Source organism: Pinus tabuliformis, chromosome X (assembly GCF_031772625.1).
Source record: "Pinus tabuliformis cultivar Carrire ecotype Pingquan chromosome X, CPIR1, whole genome shotgun sequence".
Classification (NCBI taxonomy): Eukaryota; Viridiplantae; Streptophyta; class Pinopsida; order Pinales; family Pinaceae; genus Pinus; species Pinus tabuliformis.
The window spans coordinates 531009374-531035882 of record NC_142308.1 but is presented as its reverse complement, the minus strand read 5'-3'; the positions used below and the strand labels follow the sequence as shown (position 1 = coordinate 531035882).

The following is a 26509-nucleotide window of genomic DNA, read 5'->3' as shown; positions in this document are numbered from 1 at the left end:
TGTGTCCATATTTGGCAAAATGTTTGAAATAGGGGAAAACATGTCCAATATAGGGCGTCTGATAAATCTATTTGAATATAAAGTAATAGCTGCCAGGAGGGTATATGATGTGAATAACAATTATATTAGATAATAAGAGTCTATATTTACAAGGGAAAAATAGTGGCAGTTGCAATGCTTACCGATAACAAGAGAACAGAGACAACAATAAAGCGATGCCATAATGCTTTAAAAGAAAATTGCTGAATTTAAAACAGAATGGTGTGTCAAGAACATTCTATTCAATGTAAAGAAAGCTCAAATTCAATAAAGAAAAAAGATGAATAATCTAGGGACATGTAGTGGAAAGTCTCTAAAACAGAGATGTGTTAAGAGTAAGTAATTAAGATATCAAAATCCCCACATTCTTTCTCGGATTTTACTTTTGACAATGAGCATTGTTTCTCCAATGGTAAAGTCTAGCTTCAGAAATCCAAATCTCTCAGGTTGAAACCAACCTAGATCTCAAAATAAAAGGATATCTTCCAACAATGCAATTTACTAAACTGACATCCACAAGTGCTAATGAAAGCCTAGTAAAGTGCAAAATTTACCCAAAAGTCCACAAATAGAAATATTCACTTTCCTTTGCTCAGTCTTTGTAGGTGGTAGTTAATGGTACCCCAAGGCTTCTTCTTCTTACCACTCTGTTACATGCAAGTAATTGGAAATAAACCCTATTTCTGAAATAGGCAGTAAATACAGAAATTATGGCTTCAGATAAGAAAAAATACAAAAAATCCATACCTGTGCATCCACACATGTCATCAAAAGGTTCTTCTCCTTAACGCATTTATCATCGTTATTTTGATTGGATGCTAAGCAAGACAGAAATGATACCATTTCTACTGTGCAAGGCGGACGATTTTGGCCAAATTTTTTTGGATTTATATACAAACCTCTCCCTTTCCGGCCCATATCTGATGGAAAATGCTATGCACAGATGTTATAGAACCCTTCCACTAGATCTGTAGCCAAATTTTCCTGCAATGTAAACCAAAGAACCAGATAAATATAAGAAAAAAGAGTACACCTCATAAACTCTAAATTCTAAATTTTGAAAATGAAAATGCCCATTAAACCTTGATGGAATTGAGTTATAAATTATTACAATTCAGACAATTGGATGATATTCAAAAACATGGCTTCACTATAATGAGTAGTACTAGAATTTATGATGCCAAATTGCTAATAAAGGTTTGGGCTGGTGAAACTCAGGGCTCAAAACTAATTCCATAATTATTACACAATCACGCTCTCAACATGACTTGGGATGTCTACACAGCCATGGTTTTAAATCCATACACAGTCCCAGTGACCTAGAACATGTTTCACTTCACCCCTGTGAAAATCAGATCCCAGGTTCTTACAACAGATGGTGAACAGTGAAAGGCTAAACCCATTAGCTCACCTCTGCATGCACTGAAGAGAAAGTAGGCCATACCTGTACATGCATTGGCTCATTACTTCTAAAATCTTGATGTTCATCTAGGATTTACACAAAAAAAGCTAGACTTCATAGGCTTCCAGGATCCTAACTGCTTATTCAAAAGCAACATATCACTTTCGAAACTGACACGTTTATAGTTAGCTCAATGTGAGAAGACCCAAAGAGACTTCTAAAATGAAAACCAAAGGCAATGAACTTGTTTGACAATAAAGAACTGTATTCCCATAACTCTGGATGAGCGTACATGAGAAGAAATAGGGTCCCGTAAAACTGGCTTTTCTTGACAATTGCCATGTTACAGTTTTAAAAATATGGTAACATTAAATTGCAAACAGAAATTACACCACCATCAATATAGAAAAATGTAGGATTAACATGAAAGATACTAACAATAACACTACAGAACTAATCATTTCCTCCTAGTCTTAGAAGGAAATTGTCCCCAAATTCTGGTATAGAGGCAGCGACTGCAACTTAAAATGGATAATCAATAGGTGCACTTGACTTGTGAAGGTAGGCATGTTTATGAATTTGCATTTTAATTTCCACAAAGAGTGATGGAGACGTTGTATACTCTCCAAACTCCACAATGTCCTACATAACAAGAAGAAAGAATATGATGATCACTGCAATTGGGAAGAAAGTGACTGAGGAAATGACCAATGTTCCACCAAGTTTCCGGGACGGGGAAATGCAGCGGGGGGGGTAGGCACAAGGGGGACATATATAAGCAACCCCAAAATTTAGGGAAATTTCGGGGAAATGGGGGTGTCAAAGTCATAAAATATTAAAAATATAATATATAAAAATAAAAAATAAAATCCCAACAATATGTCAATAACTAAATTAGTAAATAGTAAATCTGAATAATTATGAAATGTACATCTAAATATAATCATCATTTCGTATTAGACTATTATGAATCAGAAATATCATTTGACACTTATGCAATCATCAATGGAAATCTAAAAGTAAATTACTAAATTGAATCCATCGTTTGACATTATGCAATGTTCCATCTAAATTCATCATTTGGCAATGGGCATTAATATTATGCAAGGTACATCTAAATTAAATTCATCATTTGACAATTGGAATTACACAATGCACATCGAAAAGTAAATTCATCATATGACAATGACATTATGTTGAACTCTAAAATAGCCATAGAATACTAAACTAAAAGTAAACATAGAAAGCAGTGAAATACTAGTAAATTTCTCAAAAAGTACTAGATAATAAATACTAAAAGAGTCGTGGACTCAGTAATCAGTGTCTAGAGTCAAAAGTTCAAAACTAGAACAATGAAAAGCATCTAAAAGAAATGAACATCATGATCAAATAACTAATAAGCATCAAGGAGTGTTGATGCTCCAATGACTGGTCCTCTGCATCCATCTGTTGCATGAAGGCATATTTAAATTTTTTATTTATTTAATTTTTTATGTTTTTAATTGCTATTAGCGAAAAAATTGGGGCGACGTCTAGGCCACTCCCCTCCCCTCCCCTCCATCTCCCCTATGTCCCCTCCACCCCCCACAATAGAGACGTGTTTCTTCACCAGAAAAATATCCCCCCCGAAGTTTCCCCGAAAAAGGGGACGTCGGGAAACGTTTCCCCAAGAGTTTCCCCATCCCGGGAGCATGGGGGGACAAAGAAGCGCATCCCCGCTGAACATAGAGAAAATCAGTGGCTTCAGCAGGTGGTGATGATGCTAAATTTTGAAGAACTTCAGGATTACAGAGGTTTATGATCCAGAGGAGTCAGCGCGTGCTGAAATACTCAGTAGCTTTGTTGAGGGAGATGGTATTGATTGACTTCCCGACGTTGGTACAAATATGTACTATGTAACACTTCTAGGAGAAACATCCTAAGAAGTAAAGAATTATCGATAATCCATTTCAAACCATCCCAAAATGGCCTGATGATTTATTTAGCATGTAGTTTTGGTGTCATTTCAAGATCATTTCTTGGTTGAGAGAAACATGATTCTCCCCCAAAGACAGCCAAGAAATATGAGGCCATTTCAGTAAGAAATGGTTGTTTCTCAGTGTTTTCTTTCCCTAGGGTGGATTGAAAAACACAGCAAAAAACATTTTAAAAATAATAAAAGCAATAAATGAAAATTAAACCATGACAATATAAAATTATAATTGTGGGCTCATTTTTCACTTGCACAAATTCAATTTGAGCATTTTCTTCAGAAAGCATCCATCTTAGAAAGTCTTGGTATTGCTCTTTGTCTTGGAGATTTTAAGGCTCCAGTTGTCCTGGAGTATAATTAGAGATCAGTACTTATTCAATTTATTGGAACATTCACCAGAAAACCAATTCGAATTTGGGGCTTAAGATTTTAGGTATTCTCTTCTTGTTTGGTTTCCTTTTCCTTTTTTTCAATTTCCGAATTTTATCATCTCCAATTGTCAACATTATAATGGAAGCTAAAGCACCCTTTCTACAGCTTCATAAAAACAACCCCTTACTATCCCAAAACAAACTCCATCAAAGTAGCTCTTGGAAGCAAAAGGGCATATGAAGCTACACTTTGGGGACCTGTTAAATCACATATATTGTGCAATATACAAAAAATGAGCACTAGCTAAATATATCGTCCATTTAGTCTGTAAGCATGTAAGCTGAATGCAGTTGGAACAATGGGAGCTCATTAGTTAAGGCCTAATTGACTTGCAATTGTGATATAATGAAGTGCTACAACGTAATCAAATATTTTTGGAGACGTAAGTCCAAAGATTCCAATTATTCAACAAATAGACATTGATAGCTAAAAGAAAAGAAAAAGAAAGGTCAAGAATTACTGCTTAGGCATGAGTGTGGCTCTCCAGAGGGAATTCAAGAGCACCTTGAGAGTGAACAGACCTGGTCACAGCCAAGACTTTCTACCAGCTGGGAGTGCATCAATCAGCTGCATGCTATCCAGCAGAACAGAGGATGTACAGAGCTCCATGTGATGAATGCAGGAGAAGTTGTTGTAGTAGGTTTTCGTCCCTCTGGGTGTTTCCACTATAAACCCCAAATTCCTACAGTTCATTAAGTAAATGCTTTTACTTAGCTTTCATGATGTATTATGCTTAGAAAAATTTATTTGGGTCAATGATTAACCTTACATATGAGCTATGGTATCACGAGTATCACATAGATGTATATTATTATGTCAAATCCATATTCTGTATTATCAACAGATCTCATATAAGATGTCATTGGTCAAGGTAAACATCAAGGACAAAGTAGATGCATCATTAACAAATGGATGCATGTCATTTCACAAGAGAAGTCCCACATTTGTCAAATCTGATTTTTGACGATTGATTTATTTGGTTTGTTATTGAGATTTTAATGATAATATCTCATTGTTGTATGAGTGATGTATGGATGAGATGTTAATCTATCAAGAGAGGACAGATATTGGTTGTCTGTGACCTTAAGAGCGTGCGGAGGACATCACTGTGTTGGGGGCTCATATTGAGCCAATGGTTGCCCGAACTCACCACTGGAACACATTGGTCTAGTGTTCTAAAGGGCCACACTTCCCTCACAAATTCTACCAGATTTATAACTGATGCAGGGCCCAAGGCCTGTAAATCAAAGTTACAAGTCATAAATACAACAACATGCACAGAGTAGCAGTCGTATGAAGGAATCCAAAAACAATACTTTCTTTGAATTCAACATGGCCAGCTATTGGACCTGTTAACAACAATAACAAAATTAAGTTTGGAAGGTCTCCATCTCTAGAACAAATTGGTCTTTTCGGGAGGCCTAATAGCCCCTATTTACAGTCTTCTTAGAATCAGACACTCACACTGCAAACCACGAGTCACAGCAACATTTTCCCAAGGACCAACCCCTTTTTCCGGTCCTTCGTATTGCAATTTTATAATCAGTCCCTGGAATTTAAAATACCCAAACCATTTCAACCTCTAATGAATTTGAACCACCAATCAATCCAATTGCCAGCATTCAAACCACCATTAATATAATTATTCCTAATTAGAGGACAAGGTTTCACAATAATGAATTTGAAACTTCTTTTGATGCGATGGAAGGCCAAACATAACTCATAGCAGGATTTGGAGGCAAATGACTAAAATCCTTCAAAAAGTCTTGCCATGGTCTCCATGTCATTCGTTTCTTTCCTTCCTCGATTCCTTTGTCTGTTATGAAATAACATCATTCTCTCGTGCTCTAAATTCTCTCATTCATCTTTTTCCATTTGCCATCTTTTACTTCAAGTTTCCTTTGATCCTTTGCATCCTAGGCTCCCTTTCACTTTTTATTATTCCAGGTTTCTAAAAGCAAAGCATAGACCCTTTTTACTAAAGCAAATCACGAAGTTCAAAAAGTGGATCCTATTTAGTGGCTATAAGCCTTGCAAAGTTATTTCAGAAGCTTTGTGAACAAACAAATGAAATTCATATTGGTCCTTCCCAAACCTGATTTACCGAATGAAAAGTTTTGAATCATGGGAAACCTCACTAATTAATCCTCCCATTCAGAGCCTCCCGTAATAATGAACCTCGGATGTTCTATAAACAAAGCCATCAAAGCTCTCCATGGTTCCTTTGTGTCCAAAACCTGCAATTGACATTGTCCTTGCCACAATGTTGCCATATTTTTCAAGAAAAACTGTTTCGAGTTTTGCAAGTTTGCTTTAAACCCACTGGAATCCATAAGCATCCTACTTATAGGGTTGATGATGAAAAATTACACGACTCCCCCCCTCAGCCAAACTCTGCTGCAAGAATCTATGTTGCTTCTTCCAAACTTCTGCATATTCATGGAACGTTGCACTACCATGTAACCTTCTCATCCACAGTTGCTTCATTCTCACCATTCTTTTTCTCTTCAATCTTTTCTTTGTTGCCTGCAACCTACTTCACTACAAATACCTTTCCAACTCTTGGAAACTCCTTCATCTGTTTGTTTTCATCATGATGCAACTCTCTTCTAATATTCTCCTGCACTCCTTAACAGCCCCACGATGATACCTTTTATGTATTCATACATCTCTCACCATTCTTTTTCTCTTCAATATTTTATTTGTTTGCTACAACCTACTTCACTACAAACACCTGTCCAACACTTGGAAATTTCTTCATCTGTTTGTTCTCATCGAGATGCAACACTCCTCTAATATTCTCCTGCACTCCTTGTAACACCCCCAAGATGATCCTTTCATGTACTCAAATTTCACAAATCTTATTACTAGGATCGTGAGCCAAGTTGTGTTAGACTTGCATGCCCATGCCTATATATTTGTTGGAACTTGCATACCTATGTTTACATGTTTGGAGGCCAAAGTGTTTATGTGATAAGGCCAGAGAGCCTGTTACCCCTCATGTCAGCCGGGGTACATATATATCATTGCAGCATTTTTCATCACCAATATAAGTGTTAGATTTCCTTAAAACCCTATAAACTAATTCGCAATTTTCTAAGTGTCAAAACTGTTGAAAATGTAACTAGTTTCGGTCTTCATAATTGTTGTTGTATGCATGTCAATATGTATCCTATGTAAAAAACAAAAGAAGAAAAGAAAAAGTTATTATTATAAAGCATGGGTTTCATGCTCATTATTGATGGTCTTCTAGGTAAAAGCATGTTCTTCATGCTTCTAGGGTTTGTTAGGTCTTAGGATTTATTGTCATGAGTCAAAGGAGTCAACATCATGTTTATAAGACCCTTCCAGGCAAATTGTATTTGTAAAAAGAATTATTTTTTAGTCTAGAAAGTCCTGGAATCTCCTAAAGTACAAGTTGACCCTAGAAACATCAAGTCGGCCTAAAGGAGGGAATTCGACCCCTTGAGAAGGGCTATATAAAGGAGAAGTTTGACCTCATTTAGCACTCACTCACTCAAGAAGCTCGATCTCTCTTGAAAGGTACAAAACCAGGTGCAGAACAGGCTGAAGGTACAGAACCGGTTCCAAAACAAACTGAAGGTACAAACCTGGGTGTGGAACAAGCCGAAGGTACAAAACCGAGTGTGAAACAGGCCAAAGGTAAAGAACCGGGTGCAGAACAGGACAAAGATACAAAACTAGGTGCAGAACAGGCCATAGGTATAGAACTAGTCGTAGGTGCAGAACAGGCCATAGGTACAGAACTAGTCGTAGGTGCAGAACTGAGCCAAAGGTCCAGAACAAGGTGCAGAACTAAGGTAACAGTTGTAGGTTGTCGCTGGTTGATGCAAGTTCAAGGAAGGATTTGGTATTGAAGAAAGTGTAACTAGGTTCGATCTTCATGACATTGTAATTATGATTTTTGTAAACAAGAAAATGAATTTATTATTATTCCTTGTTGCATGGGTTTCATGAGCAAGAGGTTTATTTATTTAATAGATCACATTGAGAGCCTTAGGATGTCAAAGAGTCAATGTCATGCTCTTCTTGAGCCTACATGTAATGTATACAAGGTCTAGAACAGCCCTCCAAGACAAGCACAGTCCACTTGAAGAAGGTAGCAAGCAAAACGATGAAGAGAGAAGTCATGTCCGCCTCAAATTGAATTAAATAAACTAAAGAAAATCATGTCGGCTCAATAAAAGGACACAACCCTTCACACTGTCATGCCAGCTTAAATATAGAGACATAACTGCTATATATCCGCAATTAGGGTCACCACAGAAAAGCAAGAAAATTGGATTCTGCTCTGAACTTTGGATGGGTACAAGAGGTGCAGGAATCTCGGATCAAAGCAACAGTTAAGTACCTCGAATGGAGAGGTATCACTATGATTTCGGATTGGTAATACAGTGAGGTATTCTCGACATAACAATGACTAGGTGTCAAGAGAACACAGTCTCATTCTCGGTAAAGATCTCAGTGCTATCATAAATTTAGTGATAAGTATGATCTCACGAATACAACAATACCACACACAGTGTTGACATGATTATGAGAGAAGGATCTCATAGTGACACACTATCTCGACATACATTAAGGTGCAATCAATCTCGTTCTTGATGAAGACACAGTCACAAAGGTTATGATCTCGGTGAAGGAACAGTCATGATGAGATTGTCATAATATCAGTGGATTTACATGCAGCTCTCCTATACATATCTAAATATGAAGACCTCGGTAATGGTGCAACAATGATGATGATCTCAGCAATGTCAAAAAAAGAGGATTGGTGTCTTGGTCTTGGAGTGGCCTCATAGGTCAAGGGTCATGGTCTTGATATTCATCAATTGGAATCTCTATAAGAAGAATTTTGTGCGGGTTTTCCTCCCCAAAAGGGAGAGGTTTTAGACCTGGCAGAAAGCCAAACATCTTGTGTTCTTGTCTCTTTGTTTTGGTAGCTATTTGATGAACTAAAGACGACACACCCTTATTGTTACGAACATAAATTATATAAAATAAACTAAACATAAATAAATATAAATAAATGTAGACACTAAATAGTCAAGTAATGATTATGTTAAGTAGTCATTAGTTAAGTGAAAAGGCATGTCTAAAAGACATGCCCAGTTACGCAAGGACACCTACTTAGGTATATATGCGGGTCCTCATTGTAACCTTCTGTGTATTTTTACATTAAGTCAACAAGCTATAAGTTTTGTTGCTTCAGTGGTATCAGAGCCATGTCGCGCAATATAATCATGTGAGTCTTTGAACGTTGTTCACCGCACAATATGCCATTACATTTACATCTTGAATGCATTGAGCAGTTTAGTACAATTCAAGAAGCATTTCAACGTTTAGAAAAATCATATGCAGAAGTTAAAGTGTGTCGAAAGGAAATCAATAATAAGGAAGATGATAGTGACAGTGAAGAAACGAAACAAGGTGAAGCAGGCGAAGAAGATTTTGATCAGGATGATGATAATGAAAATGAAGATGTAATAGATAATGACGAATATGAAAAAGATCAAGATGATGATTCTGATAAAGCTGATATAGATCAAGATGAGGATCTAGATGAAGCTGACCTTAATGTCAAAGAGGATGAAGTTATTGAAAATACAACACTTGAAGATGTAGAATCTATAAAAGAGGAAGTAAAACAGTATACAATGAATGAACAAAATGAGACTCCAGAGACTAATCAAATGAACAACAACCTAACAATTTATAGAGAATGGAGAGAAGGATTTATAGCTGGTAAGGAGATAGAGGACCTACAAGGAAAATTAGTTGACGCTAGGGAATGTGTTATACAAAAGAAAGTCAATTCAAAGATTTCCATTGAGCAAGACTCACCAAGAACAGTTGGAAAGGAATCAAAGGACTTGCAAAGCAAAGCAGATGATGCTCAGAAATATGATAGAGAAAAACAGGTCAAACGTAGAAGAAAAATGTCATCCAAGCATGCTGTTTCTGATTATGAGCAAGAAAATTCTGCGATATATGTGAATGGCAAACCAAAAATTATTGAGGACAATCATCTTCTAAAAAGCAAATGTCTCATGACAGAGGAAACACACGAGGTTTCAATTGCATTGGAGGAAGATGGTGAGAGAAAGGATCCCATGAATGTACCTGTCAAATATGCAGACATCTCAACTCACATGGATGGTAATCAGCCCTGTAATATTATAGGAAAGAACAAAAACAAACAGTCAAGGAATCATTTATTGAGGCCTGAAAGAATCACCAAAGAACAGGTACCAAAAGATGATACAGTTATTAAATTTGGAAGTTGTGAGGGAGACGAAGGCACACCAGATGATGGAAAAGAAAAAAGAACACATACTTCAGGTGAGAATGTAGGAATTGCATATTTGAGTACAGAGAATCTGGAAAAGAATGCTATCATGGATCCTGGACACATTTAAAAGGCAACAGGAATGACACTCATAGTGAATAAGGAGGCTTATCTTAACAGTGATACTGGAATGGGTATTAGAGATAATGATAAATATGACAGTGGGAAGAAGAAGGTCAAAGTGCCAAAAACAAGCTCGTCAAAAGAGAGCCAAGACAGGTGTGTGGGCATTGACAATAGACTGATAGATGAAGTAGTTGCAAAAATTGGTAACTCGTGCCAACATAAAAAGGATGAAATGGAGAAACCAAAGGACACTTATGTTTCTTCTTCAGGGAAAAAGCAAGATAACAATAGTGGGAGCCTAAAATGCCAAGCTGCAACTGAAAACTCTCATCACAAATTAACAAACACAGCACAATTGATCATTGATGACACACCTTATACAAGGAAAGCTTCAAAAGAACGTCAATGCATTGCTAATTCAAATCAAAAGATCCAACCTGCAAATAAAAAGGTTGCCTCTGAAAGAAGTATTGATAAAAATTCATGTCATAAACTACAAGATGATAAAAAGCAAAATGATGATTTTGTGATCTGAAAATGGGGCTCTTAGGCTTCTTGTCTAACTTACAAGAACCTCTCCCACTTCCAAAGCTTTAAATTTTCCCAAGCCTTAATGATTAACCGATGCCGAAGTAAGAAATGCTTAAAAGTATAGGTGTATGCTTGTATTTGTTTTTTACTGTTGAGTGCTTATGTTCATTTGCTTAAGCTGATGTGAAACACAAATAACAGTAAGTAAAGCAGCAATTCAACAAACCCATAAGACAACAATATAATATGGAGTTCACCCTGATATCTTGGGCTACGTCTCCTGGAGCTCTAATCAACTCGATTAGGTTCTCTGGGATTATGGCTTCAATTCTTTTACAAGTGCTACACTTAACTCCATTGGTTTACCACTGAACCAATGGGCTTAAGACAAAGACCACAAGTGATCCAAGGTTAAGACAAAGACAGAGAGAGTAATCCAGAGGGTCTGTGTACTCCAGAGAGACTTGGGGGATCCAAGTACAGTCCTATTGATTGTATCTGTTATGTGAGACTCAAATTGAGCTCACTGTAATAGGCAGATCCACCAGAGGTTGGAGGCAAAGCCGCAGAGCCAAAGAGCTCTAATAGACTTCTAAAGATCCACGAGGCTGCAGTGAAGTTGCAGCATAGCAGGAGATCGAATGATCGAAGCTGTGGCTGGTTGTCTAAGGTGTGTCGAAGACAGGAGAAGGAGTTCCAGAGACAAATGCAAATTTCTGAGGGAGTCAGAGAAGCTAGAACCTCGAGAAGCTCAAAGCATTGACCGAAGGAGTCAAGTCCAGAGAAGCCTAGAAGCTTAGAAGAGTATAATCAGCTGAAAAGACTGCCAGGGGAGACAGTACAACAGTTTTCAGCCAGATTTAATCAAGTTTATTATTCAATGCCGGTTGATATAAGACCCCCTCCTAGATCTGCTCTCTTGCATTACCCGGGTGCCTTTGATCTGGAAATGGAGTTTCAGCTGAGAGAAAAGAATGTCGCAACACTTGAAGAGATGCAGAAAAGTGCAGTAAATGTAGAGGCTCACTTGCTGATCAGAAGGGCAAGGTTGAAGGAAGAAGAGATGAAAAACGTGGATCCAGAGAAAACGACACCTTCAGAGGAAAATCTTGACATTTTGGTGAGTGCAGTAGAAGAGATAGTGCGGAAAATGACTGCAAAAGATGAAAATGACGTTCATGAACAAGTTGCTGATCCAAAACATATTGTTTCTTGTCTCAGTTGTCATAATGATTGTTTTGTAGATCATCTTGAGGAAGAAAGACATGTTGATATGACATGTATGCTTGATTATGTGTTTTATACTGACGATTTGCCTCAATTTGATCAGTATGATGATGATGATTATGTTCTCCAAACAGAAGCTAATCTTGCAGACAAATCAGCAACCAGTTTGTGGGATGAGGAAGTTCACTTATAGCAGCTCGAGTACAATAACCAACCGATACATATCAGCTATGACAATGACGAGGAAAGTGCAGCAAATTGGGAAGTAAGTGAAGGATCTTTACCTTTTTGCTTTGATTCATGTCAGTTCATCAGAGACAATTTCCGTGCAATCAGAAATCAGCTATCGACTAGTCTTGATTTGGAGCCTCTTGAGGGCGATGAAAACTCAGTGCCAGACTTCTCATATTCAGATTTCCAGCCCCCAAATTCCATTAGTTGTCAAGTTGCGGATGAGGACATGGAAGTTGGCACAAGCGATCAAATAATACAAGAAGATTCCTTACCTTTCTGTTTTGAATCATTTCAGTTTTTGAGAGGTAAATTGCATAGTAAACCTTCAAATGAGCAGCCTATAGGAAATCAACAATCTCTCAGTTCTAATATTGAGGATGAGACAGATGGTGAAATTCTTGAGCAAGTTGTTAATAAGAAATCTTCCCCTGAAATGATTGACGAAATCATTTTGGATATAAAACCCTCTCTAGCACCAGATTCGCAGCCACCAAACACAATTGAAGGTCAGATTACAGATGAAGGTGTGGTAGCCGAAGTACATGACCTAATGATGCAAGAGGATTCCATACCCTTTTGTTTCAAAATATTTCAGTTTATAAGGCAGAATCTTCGTAATATCTCTAAAGAAAAAGATGAACAGCCAATAGGATGTCATACAGTTTCAATAGATGCATCGCAGCAATCCCCTCAAGTTTTTGATGATCCTTTTGCTCATGTGTTAGATTCTGTTCGCTGTAAAAATTCTTCTCCATCAGCCAACCATGTGACAAAAGAGAATGTTGATAATAATATGATTCCAAGGCCACCCTCATTGTTTTGTTTAACAGATTTTTCATTACAAAGCTCAGATCAAAGTTTGCAGTCATATGAGGAGATTGATAAAGGAGACTTTTGTTCTAATTGGAAACAGCAATAGAGTTTGGTCCTTCACGAAATTCAGGATCCTTTTGACAGCTTGCTGCAATCATCAGAGAAAGACAATGCAGATGTGAGGAAAGGTTCAATATCCAGCTATGAAGATTACTTGGACCAGAGCAGTAATATGTTAATGAAAATCAATGGTGATGCTTATGAAGATCCTTTTGCAGCATTCTTGAAGTCATCCAGCCAATTTATGCTTTGCAAGTTTATCAGCAGTGAACTTGATTCCAAGTTTCCATGGAAGTTGCCTTTCAATTCTTCCCTTTTCCTGAGCACCATAAAGCATTTGGGAAGAGATCAAATATCAGCCATGATGCTCACATGGTTGCATTGGCTGTTCCATTTCACTTGATCGGGTGGTGGAAAGATTAACTAGAGTAGGTTTGATGAATAAGCTCAAATATGAGCATCTTTCCAGTTTGTTAGTTATGATTTAGTCATGTCTGGTTTTATTATGGTCTCCAGTTAGAGTCCGTCTACATAATGTCAGTTTCCGTGTTTTGACTCCATAGCCAAATGGACGAAAGGCACTGTCTGCTCTCCCAAAGATCTGCAGTTCTTGGCACCTCCAGGGAGCTACCATCCCCCATTGGAGCCAATGTTAGAGTCGGTCTTGTCAGTCCTCCATCCGAGATCAAAACTCTTTCTACATTTCATTTCTAGGTGTCTCGCTCCATTCACTCAGCTGCATTCTGCTAGGGGCATGCCATAAGTCGGATGGAAGGGTCTTGCCAGTCATTACCCCCCATGCTTTGAACCTGCTGGCTCAGCTCTGTTCATCAAAGTTCATTTAATGAAAGTCAAATATTTGGTATTTTAATGGGCAAAAAATCATATCATTCATAGGTCTAGGGTCTCATAAGTCGTGTTTTCAGAATACCCAATAATGCCAGCATGGCCAGAGGGAGGTTCAACAAGTTTCATCTCCAGATTTTCATCATCCATGATGCTCAAGGGTGATATTACTGTTTATGATAAATATGTAAAGTTCTCCAACATGAAGCACTTGAAAAGCTAGTTCTGGTCATCCTTTGCCAAATGCCATGACAGCTGCTCCTGCAAAAAATCACCAAAAATTTCATCATTTTAGTCAAAAATCCAAAAAAGGGAATGTGAAATACAAAGTTGTATTAAGTTGTGAAAAAGTGTCAATTTCAAAACATTACAAAAGGGGGTTTTGAAGAAACAAAAATCAAATCAATGTCTTTATAAAGGTTGCCATGAAGATCAATGTCATTCTGCATACCAAGCTCAAAGAGAAGCATTTCAATGGTGATTGGGTGAGCCAGCGCACGTTTTGGATGAAGTTGGAGGTGTCTTGACAGGCGTGGCGCACAAGTGGAGTGGCGCGGCACACTGAGGGAGCGCGGCGCACTGGGCGCGACCACACAGTGTTAAATAACACAGGCGCGGCGCATACACATAAAAGCCCGATTTTGCTCAGAATTGCAACAAATTGCCTTTTAATCCCTTGAATTTGCCAGGTGGGGTCGATCTCTCAGTGTTTCATCCATTTTTGTGTTAGTATGATGATGGTTTATGGCTGCTTATGGTTGCAACAAAAACTCTTAAACCCTACCACTTAAAGTCATCAAAACAATTGTTGTTAGGGTTGCAAATTCATTGTGTTGGTGCCAAGGTTCCTCCTCCATTTCATTTTTCCCTTCTTTCCATCATTCCCTTCTTCCCTATTCCATTTTTCCCATTTTTCCCTATCCTAAAACATTACTAAACTCCTATTCCCTATCCCCTCCGCTCATTTGTCAAATGTAAAACCCCAAACCCTACCCTATATAAAATTTCCTAAACCCCCCTACATGTCCCTAAATAAAATTCCTCCTCATAGTCCCTAATCCCTTCATATTATTCCCCTTCCTAACAGTCCCTTGTTGCATTTTTCCCCTTGGTGGCAGATTTCAACACATCACAAAAGCAGTCCAAACACAGTTTTATCACCAGCATCTTTTTCTCTAAGGCAGTGGAAAAACAGCAGTCATGGCATCTGAGCATGCATCGGACTATGAAATGGAAACCCAAAGCGACTCATCCTCGGAAGAACAGGCTCCCCGGAGGCCTCACAAAAGTGGCAGACATGTTAGAGAAGAACCGACCACCCTTACAGAATTGCAGGCCTGCCCTCTTGCTATGTCGTGTTTCCAGCGTCAGTCATGCTTTGAGTTTTGTCAAAAGGTGGCTAGTGTTCAATTTCATCATGAGCTGGCTCATCTATTCGTGTTGCACTTACATGGAGATCAGGCTACTTTAGCTGGTGTCACCTTCACACTTACACCAGAATCTGTCTCATTAGCGACCGGCATACCGAACATTGGAGAACCATGGAACAAGAAGCAGAAGATTGATCGGCATCATTATGAGCCATATATTAAAACCACTTTCTTGAGGCAGCTCAAAAGAGTCTTTCCATTCCGATATCTGAAAGATGAATATGCTCCACTAATGTGATTGATCATGAAATATTTCCGCTGAGGGACGATTTTCTCGTCTTTATGCTTATCACATCAGGTTGCTCATGCATTTCACCAGAGTACGGATGATGAACATTCCGTATTTCATCTGCCGGAACATAGAGAGGATGACCACCTTTATACAGCATAAAACCCCTCAGCAGCAACTTAACAGTGTTTATCATTTTCCTCTAATTAAGATTTTGGTGGTTCATCAGCTTGGATTACAGGGCATCACTTGGGAGGATTTCATCTCTCGTGACTTCTTCAGTGTGTCCCAGGAATTATCAAAGGTTAAGCATGAGATAGGGGGTCCTTCTCATCAGTATGAGCACCATGAGACCACTAGTGTGCCGTATTCATCACATATCAAAGGGGCGCTAGACATTTGTTTGCCGCAACAAAGTGAGTGTTATCTCCACCCGGGGTGGAAAGGGCCTCGCTTCCAACATCAGCACTACAGGTACAGGACAGAGGTAAGGAGCTAATGCATGATGAGGGGCCATCAGGTGAACGAGAGACCGACTTCGTTCTCCTTCATGATGATGATACAGATATGGATCCGCAAAGTGCACAGCTTAAAGAGATCATCCAGGAGCAGCAATCAGAGATCCAAGCCTTATCCCTTGACTTGGAGAGAGCCAAATGGAATATGACATACCTGGAGCAGAGGAACAAACAACTTGAGGATCGGCAAGCTGAGATAGAGTTGCAACTGATCAAGGAAAACCGGCAACACATCATGGCAGCACAAGGTAGACCTATGGAGCAAAGAGATGAGGACCAGGAGTATGTTTTAGAGAAAGTGAACGTTCACTTGGAGCAGCTAGTGGAGAAGGCTAATAGGGAAAAAGCAATGTTGAGGCGCATGACTCACCATTACATGGCCCGAAACATGAGCTCCAAAGCGAGAATCAGGAGCCTAAAGGCGAAATTGAGGAAGGTGACAAAAAGACAAAAGAGGCAAAAAGAGCAAGATCGGCTCTGAATCTTGGCCGAGGCTTCTTTGGTCCAGCATGACATGTGATAGAGAAGGTACAGCCCAAATTTCAAGAAATTTGGAGCACATTTTTGCATTTTGAAATTTTGTGCACAAAAAACAGGTTTTTTCTCCCTGTGCGCCACGCCACCTGGCGCGCGCTTTCGCTAGGGAGCTCCAAATGACAAAAAGTTTACATTTTTGGATTTTCCATGGAAAATCATGACTGTTGGTGCATGGCCAAGAAGTTTGGGCCAGTTTTGAGTCCTCAGGAGGTCAAAAACACCCAAAAAATGACCTCTCTGCCCCTATTTTGACACACAGGAAGTAGTCTTGGGAGATTGCAGTTTTGGAGGGGCAAATGGGCACCAAATTCAGAAATTCCACTTGGGTTGGAAAGTAGACAGGCAGGGCTTTCCAACAAGCACACTTGGGCTCAATTTGGACTTCAGGAAGTACCTCAAAACCCGCTCCAAAGTGGCATGATGCATACATCTTTTGGCGCGGCGCACAGAGACCCAAAGGCCAAAATCACTTCCGCTCCGCGAGAATTCGATTTGCAATTTTCTCCAAGTGGGCCCATTCATTTACAATATATTTTTCCCGGCATCAAAGGCAAAGTTTAAAAAACATTTTCATGAAAGGTTGGCTTCTATCCAAGTGGCAAAAGGAAGGCGAGCAGTCACCCAGAAGATCTGCGCTCATGTTTACTTTGTTTTAATTGGTCATTATAGAAACTGAATGTAACGTTGATGGTTGGCTTTTCGTTTCCTGGGTCGATCAACTCTCTCATAGCAAAGTCTATTTATTGTATGAAAAACCATTTGCAAAGGGTTGGTTGGAATTTCTGGGAAACGGTGGGAGAGAAACTCAGTTACTCACTGTACATTTTGACAGAGAATTAATGAAAGGTTGCAGCTCTGGTTCATGAAATTCCTGTGGCATGAGTTTAGCAAATGTATTTTCTTTCTGTTTCATATGTATTTCGTTATGTTTCACAGTTCATTCATATTCATTTCCAATGAAAGCTTCTAAGTAAGAAAAGGTAGAATTCGGTTTATTGCTCTGCCTTGGGAAAGTTTTCACGTTTTATGTTTTCTTCTGTTGAAAAGGATTCATGTATTTATGCCCTTTTCACCCTCTTAAACAATCTCTCCACTCCATATTATTTCAAAACTAATTGCTAGAATTTATGCCTGTCTTGCCTCACGAAATAATCTGCGTCTTTGAGTTAAATTCTTTGCTCATGCTGTTCCTTGGTCCCATACATCCCAGAAAACTCAGTCATTCATCAAAATACTTCTTCCATAACTATTTACTAGCCTAAAATCAATATTCATTGTAAGTCATTCTCAGACCCTATTCGTCTATTCTTCACTGAGCGTGACCCAGAGAGAGCCCTCTCCTGTCCTCATAGGGCTAGCTACGAGGCTGAGCACGGTTTGTGGTTACCCTGAATTTTTGCCTTCTTTCAGCGTACGGTAGATTTAAGCTCTAACAGGTCGAAGAGTCAAATGGCTCGGGTAGCGATTCAACATGGAGCGGTGTGTATCATTGGCAGCTGATATATACACATATGCGTTAATATATATATAATGGTAGAGATTTGCGTTAATATTCGAGGCATAGATATATCACTATAGTGCTAGTAGCCATCGCATAATCATATTATAAAATAAAATTAATATTTAATTAATTAAAATATTAAAAAAATTATAAATATATATATATATATATAGATTACGATTAAAATATATATATATATTATCAAAAAAATAAAAATATATATCGATAAATCTGGATTCAAGACAGTGTTACGAGTGAATTATATAGGCGAAAGTACTAGTGACATCAAGTTACAGAGGACGAGATGACAAATGCTAAAATGAAGGAAATTGCCAAAAATAAGCTTTGAGGAAAGCTTTTAAAGGAAGGGGCAATGTTACGAACATAAATAGTATAAAATAAAATAAACATAAATAAATATAAATAAATGTAAATACTAAATAATCAAGTAATGATTATGTTAAATAGTCATTAGTTAAGTGAAAGGCATGTCTAAAAGACTTGCTGACTTATGCAAGGAGGACACCTGCTTAGCTATATATGTGGGTCCTCCTTGTAACATTCTATCATCACTTGTACATTTTATATACATTAATAAATTATTATTACAAATAACTTTTGTGTACTTTTACATTAAATCAACAAGCTATAAGTTTTGTTGCTTCACTAATAATAAGGAAAGATAGTACTGATAAGAAAACTCACAAATAGTTATCATGCTAAGAAGAATCTTATTAACTCTAATTGCCCTAGATTCTTCAATAGTTGGAAGGGCTGACTTGACTTGGTACTTGGAAAAGGAATTGGTCTAGGGTTGGATCTTTGTATCTCATTTGAACCATATTCTAATAAGAGAAGAGTTTTTTCCAGGTTTTCCCCTCAGAGGGGTTTTGCCCTTGCTGAGAGCCTAATTTTTGTGTCCTCTATTGTTATTGTGTCGTTCTTGATATTTGTTTGAGGAAGAGATCTAACTAAAGAACATAAAGAAGTCTAATAAAGTTCACAAGCAAATATTAAAGTTGAGGAAAATAAGAACTACAAGCTACCACTTTACATTTTAAAACAAAAACCATAAATACAATAACTTTGTTTTGGAAACTTAAATCACAAATACATTGAGTTTTCTAACTTAAAATGCACAACGGAAAATAAATCAAAAGACAAACACATCAACACACAACACAAGATATATCTAAGAAACCCAACTCTGAGGAAGACCTGCAACTTGTTGAAGAATGTAACTAGGTTCAGTCTTCATAAATTGTCTTTGAGTCATAATGAAATGTATTTATCAAAAGAAAGAAACAGGAATTATTATTATTATTATTATTATGACTTATTAAAGCATGGGTTTCATGCTTAGGTCATCATGTTTTAGGTCAAAATTCCCATTAAGACTTCTAGGTTTTATACGAAGTCACTAGAGTCATTGTCCATTTAATGATACCCTTCTTGGGCTTTCGAATCATGTAAAAAAAATTATTATTGAGTAAAATAAGTCATTTGTCACCTCCACACCAAGTCGGCCCTTACCTGATTAAGTCGACCTACATTAGGGTAATTTGAACTCTTTTAGAGGCTATATATACAGTGCAATTCAATTCATTTGAGCATCCACTCTCACAAGTTCAATATAGGAGGAGCAGAAAAAGTGTGAAATTGCAGGAGGAGGGGGAGAATTGTTGGGAAAGACAAAATCGAGCTTTTGGGCTCTCTCTCACGTGTGAATTTATTGGGCTACTACTGGGGTCAAAATTCTAGATTCTACAGTGGGTCGAGGTTCTTCTACTGGGTCGAAGTTCTGTTGTTGGGGAAGTCGAATGTTTACTGCTACTAGATCAAAGTGCTAGGTCGAAGTTGTTGCTGGAAGGTTATCATTTACAGAAGAAAGGAAGGGTTGACTTGGTGATTGGAGGAAGTTTGTGTCTAGGTTAAGGAGTCTTGGATCATCTCATGAAACTATTAAAGGAAGAGTTGTTGACTGGGTTTTCCCCTAGATAGGGGTTTTTCCCTAGTTGTCCGCCTACATCTAGTGTCTTTGATCTTTGTGTTATGGTTTTGGTAATTGCTTGATGAACTAAGATAAAATAAGAACACAAAAAAGATAATAAGAATATCACAAGTAATTATCAACATAAAGAAAATCTCTCTTCCTTTTTGATTTTCCTACATGGTATCAAAGCTAAGGTGAAGAAGAAGGAAAAAGCCAGCGGAAGATCTATTGAAAGGAGAATAAGGAAATCTCAAGAAATTGAATAAGGGTCATCAAAGGGGATCATATAAGCCTACTATCTTCAAGAACCATGTCTAACTCATTGAAGGGAGAAAACAAATCAAAAGGAGCCTCCAATTACAGGGCATGGAAAAAGAGGATAGATCTCATCCTCGAGAAGAATAAAGTCTTGAATCTGGTCAAAGGAAAAGTAAAGAAGCCTACAGACCATGAGCCTAATAGTGGATGGAATAAAGGATAACCTCATCCCATATATATCCAACATAGATTCCACTCAAGAGATTTGGAAGGATACTCCTACATTCGAGAATGCATGCAGTCAAGAAGAAGTTAGAATATCTTTAGTAAGCAATAAGGAGAGTGAAGAAAAGAAAATATCGAATGCCTATTCCGCTCATCACAAGAATAAAAGAACCTTCAAGAATTCCAAAGGGTCAAGGAAGAAGATAGACCTATCCAAGATTAAATGCTACAATTGTCACAAGATGGGTCACTATAGAAATAATTGTCCTAAGAATCCAAGGAATAAAATAAGAGATAGGGATCAAGCAAACATTACCAACAAAGGTTCACCAAAGAAGAACAAGATGAAAGGATCTGAAGTCGAAGACCTATTTGCTAGGGACTCTTAGGGACTTTATCCCTTACATATCCTTTTATTCTAAGTTTTGAATTGTTTTCCTTTATGCTTTGATTTCTAGTACTTGTAGGTCTAACATGCTTTGGAAGAACATTTTTGAGTTGTTATAGGTATCCCTCAAGATTGGATTAAGAGGGAGCCCTCACCATTTTACCAAAGATAAGTATCTTATTCCTTGCATTATCCTTTTATATTTGATTTCCCTCTCTTATCTAGATGTGTTTGTATTAGATGCTAATAACATTTCTTTTTATATTTTCCTTGTTTAGGAAAGGCTTGTTGAATGCTCAAGGGTTATGGAGAAGACCTCACAAAGCATGATAGAAGTTCTATTAGAATTGATGTCCTACAAGGTTTGTCAAGAAAACAACTCAAAGGTATGTCTTAGACCATAAGCTTTGTTCTCTTTATGATAAAGGTATATTCATTCCTTTTAATAATATGTTCTACATTACTAACATTGTTGTGTCTAGCTCCTTTGAATCATAAAGATTCTTGATAGGGTGATTAATCATTAGATAAATCTACCCTCATTAAAATCATCATTTTGTGGAACCCTAAAAGGTTCTCTGTAAAACCCTAACCTAAGGGTGTGTCGATATTGTTGATGAAACCCTAGTCTTCTTAGGGTTATTGATGAAATCTAGAAAAATACTATTCTTTTGATGTTTGGGGTTTTGATGGTAATGTCATGTTTGGAGTTTTAGTATTGCTATGGAAACCCTAGTCCTTTAGGGTTGGATGATAATGTCTCTGTGTTGAAATCCTAGACCTTTAGAGTTTTTGGAAAATTAGGGTTTGTTGTGTTATGTATTGAAACCCTCGATATTCACGGTTTGTTAGGGTTTATAAGCAAGACCTTTATTTTAGCTAAGATGATGTCCTAGGAATGAAACCCTAGGTGTATGTTTGTCCATCTGATCGAAACCCTAGGTGTATGTTTGTCCATCTGATCGAAACCCTAGCCTAATTAGAATTATTATATGTCTAACTTTAATGTTTGGATATTTGTGTCTTGGGTTCGCCTGATATATGTTGTTATGATATGCTTGTGCATGACTATGAAATCCTAGATGTGTATATGTGCTAACCTAATTGTTGATGCTCATTGTTCTAGGGTTTGTAACTAAGCCCTACTAGAAGTTTGATATTCTAGGATATGATTATGATGGTAAAATCTAGGGTTTACAAAAGGTTGGTTATATTGTTGAAACCTTAGATTGTGCTGTGATGGAATCTAGGGTTTGCATTAAATCATAATAGAAGTCTAACATATGAATTCTAAAGTTGTTGGATACATTGTAGAACTATACTTGTTTGAATTGCTTCTAACGTTTGCAATATTTTATAGTAGAGTATGTCATATCTCTTAAAGATTTATTGAGGCCCTAGATATAATGAGACCAATATCCTAATTGAGTTACTGATGTGATCTAGGGGTTATAACCTAACCCGAGCAAGAAGTTGAGGTTTAAAAGTATGTGTCCCTTGTTGATTATGAGCCTAACTAAGTTTAGCTATTTGATGTCTAAAGTCTAATACTTCCATGATTATGTTATAGTTAAGTTCATGCTTCTATATATGTATTTGGTTGTACTTGCTATCTAAGTTGTGCAAGTACATAATCTTCAAGATGTTGAAGATATTCGTAAGTAAAGTAGATTTGATTGATAAGCATGATGAAGGAAGTTATATGAATGATGATGATCAAGATGACTCTAATAAGAAGGATTGAAGCCATGAAATATTCTCTGATATCATAGAAAGAAGTTGATCTCCCTAAGTTAAGAGAGAGCCTGGATAGAAGAAATCTCCCAAGTTGAAAGGGATGTCATATTATAGTCATGATGGATACCTTGAAGAAGAAGTTGGAGAATGTATATTGGGGTGTTGCTGAAAGAAGGAAAGAAAGATCCGGTTGTAGAATATGTTGTTGCATGTGAAGTGGGTGTATGATTGAGGAAACTTCTGTCAAGATTTGGGAAGCCTCTAAGTCCTACTGTGATAAATCGTGAAGCAGCATCAAGATGAATGAAGACCCTGAAGATATTTGAAAGGTTGTTACTGATTGGGGTTGTGATTGTTCAGGTGAATCTCTCGAAGTTTTGGAAGCATGCTTGATGTTACCAGTCTGTTTGATCAAGAGAGATTTGATGTGTTAAGGCATTGTGTGTAAAATGCATGGGAGAACATCTGGTTAGCCTATGTGTTGATGTCTAGTTCCCGAAGTAGGGAGGGTGGCATTGGTCATAGAGATCTAACCTTGCGTTACGCACCTACTTCCCTGGGTTGATGGTTAGTAAGTAACCCTAGTGGTACCTAGAGAGGCTAAAAGCTTTAATCCATCTTAGTCCCACCCAAATCGATTGCGCTCGTCAGGTATCTAATCTGTGGCACCGAGTGCGCCTAAACTCTTTGTGGTTCATGTGTTTTGAGATCTTCCATGTACTTCTATTATATATATATATATATATATATATATATATATGAATACCTCCCTAGTTAAGAGGGAGTGTTGAAGAATGTAACTAGGTTTGGTCTTCATAAATTGTATTTGAGTCATAATGAAATGTATTTATCAAAATAAAGAAAAAAGAACTTTTATTATTGTTATTATGACTTATTAAAGCATGGGTTTCATACTTGGGTCATCATGTTTTAGGTCAAAGTCCCCATTGAGGATTTCTAGTTTTATACTAAGTCATTAGAGTCATTGTCCATTTAATGAGACCCTTCTTGGGCTTTTAAATCATGTAAAAAGAATTATTATTGAGTAAAATAAGTCATTTGTCACCTCCACACCAAGTCAACCTCCACACCAAGTCAGCCCTTACGTGATCAAGTAGGCCTACATGAGGGTAATTTGAACTCCATAAGAGGCTATATATATAGTGAAGTTCAATTCATTTGAGCATCCACTCTCAAAAGTTTGATATAGAAGAGCAAAAAAAGTGCGAAATTGCAGAAGGAGGAGAATTGCTAGGAAAGAAAAAATCAAGTTTTTGGGCTATCTCTCTCTCGCACCTATGAATTTACTGGGCTACTACTGGGGTCGAAATTCTAGATTCTACTACAGGTCGATATTTTGCTGCTGGGTCGAAGTTTTATTATTGGGGAAGTCGAAAGTCTACTGCTACTAGATCGAAGTGCTAGGTCAAAGTTGTTGTTGGAAGGTTATCATCTGCAGAAGAAAGGAAGGGATGACTTGGTGATTGGAGGAAGTTTGTGTCTAGGTTAAGGAGTCTTGGATCATCTCATGAAACTATTAAAGGAAGAGTTGTTAACTAGGTCTTCCCCTAGATAGGGGTTTTGCCCTTGTTATCTGCCTACATCTGGTATCTTTGATCTTCGTGTTATGGTTTTGGTAATTGCTTGATGAACTAAGATAAAAGAAGAACACAAGAAAGATAATAAGAACATAAGAATATCACAAGTAATTATCAACATAAAGAAAAATTTTCTTCCTTTCTGATTTTCCAACACAACTATGTTTGTCTTTTATTTTCCTTCAGCAAAAAGGGTTTTTCCTTAGAATTTTACAAGGGAAACTTCCCTTCTTATCACAGGAAAACAATTGATTAATCCTCCAAGATAAATCGATCTTATCACTGCTCACTTGATCTGTCAAAAAGATCGCGCGAATCTTCCTTCTACTCGCACGTGCGAGCACAAGTCTTCTCCTCTTGCACACACGTGCAAACTGGAGCTACACAAATGAGGTCTGAGCTAAGGCAATTCGCCCTCCACTCAATGTCCCTCTCCCATGGACATTGAGCCACTACAAACTATTGAACACTCGTCTCTTTCTTTCGTTGATCTGACACACTGCTTGTGCTCAACTGACTTGCCACTAACTCGCTCTATCTCCTCTTATAATTTCGATCCCAACCCTAATCTCCTTCTCAACGGCTAAGATTAAATCGTGATCAAGGGTTAAGATTAAATTATAAGTTAACTTAGGAATTTTTAATTTTTCCTAAGTCTAACTTTAAGAAATAGTTAGTTAATTAATATTCTGCTAAAGTGGTTGTCTTGTGGGTTCTTCTGCTAGCCTTAGAACCTAAGCAAGCAGAACCCTTACTTCTCTACTCCAATCAACACTCCCTCTTACAGAAGAAGGTGTTCTGCACTACATCCAACTTCTCTCTGAGGTAAACAAATATGGTCCCTGGCAAAGCCATGGTCATAATGTTTGTTGCTCGCTCCTTTGTTTGTACGTATTGGAGAGAAACTATATCTCTCTGAACAATATCTTTGATGTGGTGATAATGTATGTCAATGTGCTTGGACCGATCATGAAATGCTGGATTTTCAGAGAGCTTAATGTAACTTTGGTTGTCACAATGGATCGCAGTGGGCTCCATCTCTGTCCAGAACAAACCCATGAGAAACTTCCTCAACCAAATAGTTTCACACCCTACCAAATTAGCAGCCATATACTCGGCCTCAGTTGAGCTCAACACAACTAATCTCTACTTCCGTCTAAACCAAAAAACAATTGTTGATTTTGTTTCCACCCCGCTTGCACACCTAGGTTAGTGTGGGAAAATCCTCAACCCCACAAAGTGTGACTTGGTGGCAAACTAAGAGAAGGGGTTGTCACCTATTCCCAACTCTCTTCGTTAAAGCTCTCTCCTAGCTAAAGCTAAGGAAATGGTCCCTAAGAAGGTTTATTAAAGGAAATGTGAGTTTCTAAGAGATTAAGGTTAGAAGAAAGCTTATCAAAGGTAGATTGATTCCAAGATATGAACAAGCAAGCAAATATACATGAGCAATATTCAATAATTCATTTCAAAGATAAATAACATAGACCAATGCTTGAACAAATGATTTGCTCATAGGAAGGTATGAAGAAAAAATGGCTCTGAATTCTTTTGGCAGATCTAACCTGCGTCCCGCGCAAGGGTTCGAGTAACTATCTCTAGCGGACTATAGCGCTCTCGGCGGGCTTGGGACGGGCACCTCACACTGTGAACGTTCTATCGGGTGGAGCATTTCAAGCATCGGATTCAGGTTTAGTGGAGTAGGGCTATTGTCTGTCAGGAACCAACGAGGAATGTAGCATCTGTAGGTCAAGATTCGTATCAATGAGATGGAAGAAGATTTAGTTGATTATTCAACCAACCCCTATGACTCAATTTAGATCTAGACTGAGTTTCCACCTCAGCATATCACTATGGAGTCATTGGTCGTGGATGGATTACCAGCTTCACAAGTTGTCAAACCTAGAGTTTTTCTGAATCAAGCCTTCAGATGCCCCACTTCATCAGTTTTTGGCAATACCCTTTCTGCTGGTCAGGACTCGTAAGGGCTACAGACTTTTGGATTCTCCATGGATCAATTCTCACAGTCTCTCACTGATCTATCGATTTCATCACCATCCTCTCTCTAGTTCCTGGAGTCTTGCTTAAACCCTACCTCATCTGTCG

The 26509-nt window shown here is 37.9% G+C and overlaps 1 protein-coding gene across 2 annotated transcripts in view; it reads right to left on the bottom strand.

Moving 5' to 3' along the window:
* Window positions 1–342: 342 nt before the first annotated feature.
* The window catches only part of LOC149141059 (uncharacterized), a 69850-nt gene continuing 43683 nt past the window's right edge, over window positions 343–26509 (bottom strand). For both annotated transcript variants that reach the window (XM_089447951.1, XM_089447950.1), the window contains 2 exons: window positions 787–1023; window positions 343–686 (listed from right to left, as the gene is read on the bottom strand). In XM_089447951.1, coding sequence (XP_089304077.1) covers window positions 618–686; window positions 787–957 — 240 coding nt within the window. In that variant the 5' untranslated portion in view covers window positions 958–1023 and the 3' untranslated portion in view covers window positions 343–617. The remainder of the gene's footprint in view (window positions 687–786; window positions 1024–26509) is intronic.